General features: G+C 47.6%; 1 protein-coding gene across 1 annotated transcript; it reads left to right on the top strand.

Annotated features, from left to right (window-relative positions):
• Positions 1-2403: 2403 nt before the first annotated feature.
• ASPACDRAFT_21786 (lysine N(6)-hydroxylase/L-ornithine N(5)-oxygenase family protein) lies at positions 2404-3921 on the top strand (the record flags this gene model as incomplete). Its single annotated transcript, XM_020199064.1, has 2 exons — positions 2404-3218; positions 3288-3921. 2 exons carry the CDS (start codon positions 2404-2406, stop codon positions 3919-3921), a joined length of 1449 nt encoding a protein of 482 aa, XP_020059685.1.
• Between the last annotated feature and the right edge of the window lie 3592 nt (positions 3922-7513).

The raw sequence follows: 7513 nt of genomic DNA, 5'->3' as shown, positions 1-7513 counted from the left end.
AGAGCCCCCTCCTTTTGATCAGCTATTCGACCAAGATATGCACAGAAGAAGAATCTTAGGTGTGTCATGTTACTCCAAAATATTTAAATTCAGACTTCTTACAGCACCTATGAGCACTGAAATCTGTCTTTATTGTTGACGCAAATGTTGTCTTGACACTATTACATCTGCTACTACGGTCGCATGGTATAGGTAGGAAAATGCTGTAATAGCATACACAAGCCTCTGAAGGTATTAGTAGTAGTCAAGGGTAATAACGTGGCTAAGTATCTTATTGGCGGTCACATTGAGGCGAACGCCTTTATGAGCCTGTAGTGTAAAGTCCCTCGTATGTTCTACAGTAAATATACACTGAGAGTTCTGACTGTATTTGATCAAAGTTCAACCAACTAGGACAAAGGCATTCATAATCAAACGAGAGCGGCCCGGAGGAGGGGTTACAGTAGCTAGTGAGGGGTAGGTAGGTACCTTCGCTATGGTGTAACTTTCTTCCAAGACCGTGCTTATTCTACCATGGTGAAGGCGGGGTTAGAGCCGGGCTCCAGTAAGAATCACCCCAAAACCAACTGATTATAGAAAATCACACCATTCTTGCCCTCAGCATAGAGAGTCACCGATCAATGACCGCCACTAGTCGTAAGCCAGTCGTTATGCTTTTGCGCAGTGCCAACCAATGTTAAGTAGGGGTTGGCCCGAGGCAAATGCCCTCGGTCCAGCATCTAGGCCTGTAGAAGGCATAGGCACCTCATCCACCTCCATTCAAAAGGCGGTTTAGATTGAAACGAGGTATTGGTTCATGCATGTGGCCATCAGACAGGTTCGTGATCAGGGTGAGACTCCTTAACAATTGGCTCTGCCTGCGGAGTTCTTCTGCGTTAGTATAAAGGTGAGTAGAGGCTGTTCCCACCGCCTAGAGAGGCTCCTGAGCGGCCCTTGATGCTTTCACAACTGCTTGAGGCAGCACGCTATGAGTTAGAGCGTGCAGATGAAGGAAGTCTCTCGTGATCGTGTACTGACAAGCTTCCCTATCAAAGTTTAAACTACTATGTTCGTGCTTGAAGGCTTTTCTTCCACTGCCTGATTTTGGCCAACTAGTTATACTGTACCTAGCAAGTTGAGAGATACCTACTACCTATAACTACCTATACATCTAGAAAAGGGTTCTTTTTTGTTAACTTGGAAATGAAGAAGGATGGATTTATTGTCTGTATTGTAAGGTGAAGGAATGACAAGACAAATACATATATAACAGATACATCTGTATAGGTATGTACAGTACATAGCCCCGTCGGGGGCTAGTCCAATTTTCCGACATCGGGCGACTGCGGATCTAATCTAAGCGTCCATCACACTTTCCACATTCCACTTTCCACTTCCAGGATTCTACACCGAACGGACTGCGGGGCACACTCGGGTCGGACTCTTCACCCACTCCTCCCACTTGGTGTATCATTCTGTAGTTTTGGTACTCAAGTACAGTCAGTACGGTAGTAAGTACGTACCTTGCTCTTACCACGTTTCTTGGGCCAGTGGGACCGTGTGTCCACCCATTCATTCATTCACTATGCTATTCCTGGCCCGCTGTCAAAGCATGGTGCGCTGAAAAAGCAAGCAGGAGAGATGAGGTAATTTATATTCAAAGTCGAGAGAATATTACATTAAAAACAACGACGTCTACAGACACTAAAATTAACATTAATTAGAACGAACTTCAAACAAGAAAAAAAGAAGAAGAAGAATAGGAAAAGAAAAGGAAAGGGAGAGAGAGGGAGAGGAAAGGAAGGAAAAGTAAGAATTGATCGAACCACTCGGGATTCCGACCTGCAAAAACTAAAAAGTTTCATAGCCTCAAGCAGGATCCGTCGCTTCAGAAAAAAAAATAATCTTATCCATCTTGGGCTCCCCAGGAAACCACCGTCCGTCCGTGGACCTACAGTACGTATTCGGTATTTAACTTCCACCGATATTTTCATTCGTAGATTATCAGATCGATTTTATTGTTTTCTCCGGCTCCATATGGACAGTCATAATTTATCCGCTTCGAATATTTTGGATTCCATTTTCGGCGCGCCTGACTCCATCCTTTCTCTCCATTGCCCCCATCGATTAATCCACCGGTGCATATAACTACCTACGACCCCTCGCCCGTAACCTACCGCGATTTCCTCCCTACCTCCCTCTCTCTCTACTCTCTCCCTATCTCACCCCTAACGCTATCTTCTGCTCTTTCCAAAGCCCGCCCACGGTGTTTATGCTCCCATTCCCATCTCGATCCTGGGACACAGACCTTTCTGATTTATTTCTCGCCAGCTACTCCCTTTTGCCACATCTTGTCTAGCATAGCTAACACCAATGGAGTCTATCGTACGGAAGCCTGAAGTGAGCTTCCAGAGCCACCGCGACATGGCTGTCAAGCAACAGCGGGAGCCATCCCGTCTCCGAGCAAGCCCCCAGGACGAGCTGCACGATTTGCTTTGTGTGGGGTTCGGTCCTGCATCGCTCGCAATCGCAATCGCCTTGAACGATGCCCTGGATCCTTGTTTGAACAAGTCCACCTCCAGCTCCGGCTGGCAACCTAGAGTCTGCTTTCTGGAGCGTCAGAAGCAGTTCGCCTGGCACCCGGGCATGTTGCTGCCCGGATCGAAAATGCAGATCTCTTTCATCAAGGACCTGGCCACCCTCCGTGATCCCCGCAGCAGTTTCACCTTCCTCAACTACCTTCACCAGAAGGAGCGGTTGATCCACTTCACAAATCTGGGCACGTTCACTCCAGCTCGCCTGGAGTTCGAAGATTATATGCGCTGGTGTGCGCAACGATTCTCCGATGTGGTTTCTTACGGAGAAGAGGTGATTGATGTGGTTCCGGGCAAAACCGACCCTACAGGCTCGGTGGTTGACTATTTCACTGTTCGCTCCCGCAATGTCGAGACCGGAGAGATTTCCTCCAGAACGGCCCGGAAGGTCGTAGTCGCGCTTGGTGGCAGTCCAAAGATGCCCCCAGGCCTCCCTCAAGACCCCCGGATCCTGCATTCGTCCCAGTACTGCACCAATCTACCCACTCTACTCAGCGACGAGCGCAAACCTTATAACGTTGCCGTTCTTGGAAGCGGCCAAAGTGCTGCGGAAATTTTCCACGATATTCAGAAGCGATATCCTAACTCTAAGACTACCCTGATTATGCGGGATACCGCCATGCGACCCAGCGATGACTCCCCATTGTAAGCGCAATCACCTCATACCACCTCCTCCCCCAACCTTCTGGCTCGTGAGCTGACTCGAATGTTTAGCGTCAATGAACTCTTCAATCCCGAGAGAATCGATAAATTCTACAACCTTTCTGCGAATGAACGTCAGCGTTCCCTCAAGGCTGACAAGGCCACTAACTACAGTGTCGTCCGGCTTGAGCTCATCGAGCAGATTTTCGACGACATGTATACCCAGCGAATCCAGAACCCTGACGAGACACAGTGGCAACACCGCATTCTACCTGGCCGTAAAGTCACCCGAGTCGAACATCATGGTCCCCAAAGTCGGATGCGCATTCACGTTCGCGCCGCTAAGGATGGAGCAGACAGCTTGGTTGGTGATGGCAAGGAGACATTGGAGGTGGATGCCCTCATGGTGGCAACGGGTTACAACCGCAATGCACACGAGCAACTTTTGAAGAACGTACAGCACCTGCGACCGGCGGGGCAGGAAGTGTGGACCCCTGGTCGGGATTATCGGGTCGATATGGACACCAGCAAAGTTAGCGCCCATGCAGGCATTTGGCTTCAGGGCTGCAATGAGAAGACACATGGCCTGAGCGACAGTCTTCTGTCCGTCTTGGCCGCTCGAGGCGGGGAGATGGTGGAATCGATTTTTGGTGAACAGCTGTCGGGTGCGACGGTGCCGGCCACCAGATTGCGCGCCATGCTGTAATACAGGAATATGATCCAGGGAGGCGTCCGCAGGTCTGCTTCGTCGGCATAACTTCCTGATGCCTGGGAATAATACTTGAATGATCAGAAGAGAAGAGGAGAAAAATAAAGGGGCGGGTGAGATGGAAAAAGAAACGCTTGCTTCAGGAATTACCTTGACTGTAAACAATATATTTGTCAGTTATGATCGTTTACTCGTGTTGAATATACCATATACATACCACTTTGATACTGAGAAACTCAAGGTACGTAGCATATTACATAGTGATTGAGATGAGATACATTGTTGCTCGAATCAATACTTTCTAATTGAAGCGACGCAAAAATAATGCCATGGCAATGTGCTATACCTACATCATGATACCTTAGGTTAGCCAACGAGGGACAGAATTGCCGAACGACTTTAATTCAATGATTTGATGTCATTAGCTGTCCCATGTACTGTGTTATCAAGAAAAGTTCAAATTATGTGCCTTTGAATGGGTGGTGGGAGGGAAAATGGAGGCCGGCGTGGAGACGATAATTGGGGTATTTCGTACTTAGTACCTTACGATACTGTACAGTCCCGCTGACGTCAAGCGACCGGAGCTGATTGGCCTACACCGGATAAGTTCTTGAGCTACACCAAGGTCATGAATTAGTCACGGTGCACAAGCAGAAAATGGTAACATGAAGGGGGAGCGAAAAAAAAAAACGCCAATTGAAAGGGGTTGGGGAAAGGGAAAAGACTCCAAAATATGTTATCTAACACCAGTCCGTTGTGTGTCTGTTCTCGCCATTCGGAACCCGAGGCGCATCCTCTACCAAGGTTAATTGGAAGGGAGAGGGGGAAATATCGGAATCCCTCCCGATAATCTGATCAGATAAAAATTTTCTCTTGTTATCTGATGGCGCCATCTTGCAACACCAGTAATTCGCTCACAGTTCGGCCCGGGAGATTTTTGAGACCTTACAGTGCAAAGGATGTGTACACACATGTTCTGGAGCTTGCATTCCAAGGGTGCTCCTCAAACTCGATGGGCGAGTATCATTTCCTTGACCGTTCAGTACTACTTGTCCTTCCTTTGATGTTGGCTCATTTGTACTGGCGGGACGTGGACACGGAAGGGGTTGCTTCACAAAGGCCCAAAATACCTCCGTACTATCCGTACGTACTATCCGTACCTACGGACCGGGAGTAGCAACCTAGCCGTATACGCGAGGGAGCATTGCGGCCCACTTACTGATTTCCGCTGATTGATTAGATGAGACCATGTCCCCCAAGACCCACCCGCACCTTCTCTCACAATCGGGTGCTTCTGACCCGTTGTTGGCTTCTGAATTCTGATAGCTTTGCTTGGAGCTTTTTTCAACGAGAGAGAAAAAGAAGAAGTTCACATAGAATTGTAGTCGCCTCAGTACACACCTGAACAGAATCCATATGCTGGCCCATTTATGATCGGTCATAGGCCAATGACTCTCTGAGGGGGGTCGGGAGAGAAGGGTTGACGGTTGATGAAAATCCAGGCGCCCCACTCCCAGCCCATGCGGTGCCCACAATACCAAGGCCCTAACAGAAGACGAGGGATAAAAAGGAACAAGTGCTTTTGCTGCCCGGCTCGGATAGCGCCTCAACCAGTCAGACCATAGGCCAGCAAGCAAATAGTCTCCATTGAGCTAGGTCTGTAAGACCTCTTTCTTTCCCGGGAGTTTCCTTCGCCGTGACAATGAGTATACTGTACGTAGTAATAACAATAGACTTGGGCAAACCTATCTCCTCTCCCGTATAATGTACCGAGCATACTACTATGTACAGTATATGGATATTGGTATTCTCTCTCGGGTGGATTAATACATGTATGTACATGCATTCATGCAGGTGAGCGCTAAACGGGCATTATGTCTCGAACCTGTCGCTAGGGCCTGATTCAACCAGCCACATCTGTAGACTCTGCTTCGGTCTGGACCTATCGTTGTCTGGTATGTATTGCACGTTGTGCCAACGCTGCATGATCCTCTCTTACTAGCTATGTTACCTCAAGTGAGGGGTCGGAGGTGTTCCCAACTCTCGGTTCCGTCTCTTACCTACCGGTTCATAGTCTCCATACTAAGATTTCGGCATTCATGGGCGTGCCCTTCGCAGCAAGAGAGCTAGCTTAGCTCGAAGGCTATTGTTTGAAGATTCCCACGTGTTCCTGGTACACATTGGTAACCTTAGAAGGTATATATGTACTATATGTGCTGTACTGTACATCATACATAGTATCAAGAAAACTGTGATCAGCGGTGTTGCTCGTCGGCCAAAACCGCCATTCTCCACTTTGAGTCAAAATCGCAGGGTTCAGCTGTCTTACACACTGCATGAAATACATACATAATGAGTAATATAAATGTCTTTGTGCCCTAATCAATCAGTGGCCCTTTGCCCTCCCTTCTTCCTTCTCTCTTCTCCTTCTCCTCCACCGCCTTCAACCCAATGGAAAATATTGATCTCAGGCTAGTCAGATTAGTACAGACACAGCGGTCGAGCCCACATGCTATAAGACACAAAGCCTTTCCATGCCCACTACCCATCTCAGCAAGCCAGTACATATAGGCCCGATAGAAACCACATACTCAGTAGATATGCACAGGTGTGATTGTGGGTGCACTACAGCCACTCTGTAACATTACACCACAGAAAAGACCTATCCACATGCAAATTCTTTACATATTCGTTGAAACACTCTATCGGCAATCACATGAAATAATAGTCATGATTGACTTGTTCTCAGTTACTATACTCATTTGGGGAAAGGTGAAGTAGAGATTCAGAAAGAACGAGACAGCCAACAAGGTTCCATGGGATGAAAGGAAGTGGTGGTGTAGCCTGTATGTATGTACCTATGTACCTATACTTACCCTGATAAGTACCTACCTCCTACACTACTCATGCTAGTCCATGGCGCCTGCCGAGATAAGATCTTAGCATGATTGTCGGTTTTTGAAATTTGCGACATCGGATCTTTTTCTACATAGTACGTGGTCCTGTGTATATTACTGCGGTATGCTTGGTGACTACGTCTTGTACTGGTAATGTAAATACCGGTAAGTTACATCATATCGTACAGGCAAAAAAATTATGAACATTAACATGGAAGGATGTTTGCGGTTCCACTTGTGCATACACATACATGCGCCCAGTCCCTCCCTATTCGGCTTCGAGAGGTCTCTGCAGCTTTCTTTACAATCCCTGCGCTGGAATTGAACTCCCCTTTGGTGGCTCTGACCCTTCGTCATGGCACTGTTCTAGGTATGATTATGAGAGATCCATCAATCGCAGTTTCGGCAGATTCAAGCGTAGGTGTCGAACTCAGATATCCTGCAATCCTCATATGCCAAGGCCATCGGTGACTATCATCTAGAATATTCGAGTATGCAAAGCATAACATATCGAAACAGTGATAAGCCAAGAACAGGTAACGATTGCCATCTATGAGAGGTTCATCCATGCATATCCGTTCCGCACGGATTCGCGCGACGCTGATCTGCAACCTCCCCTCCCAAGCATGAGACTGTCATAGTATCTGGTTCTTGATTCAAGGACTCTGAAGTCGTTAAGAAAGCGAGATGAT

Source organism: Aspergillus aculeatus, assembly GCF_001890905.1.
Source record: "Aspergillus aculeatus ATCC 16872 unplaced genomic scaffold ASPACscaffold_2, whole genome shotgun sequence".
NCBI classification, from domain to species: Eukaryota; Fungi; Ascomycota; class Eurotiomycetes; order Eurotiales; family Aspergillaceae; genus Aspergillus; species Aspergillus aculeatus.
This window is presented reverse-complemented; position numbering and strand designations above follow the sequence as displayed.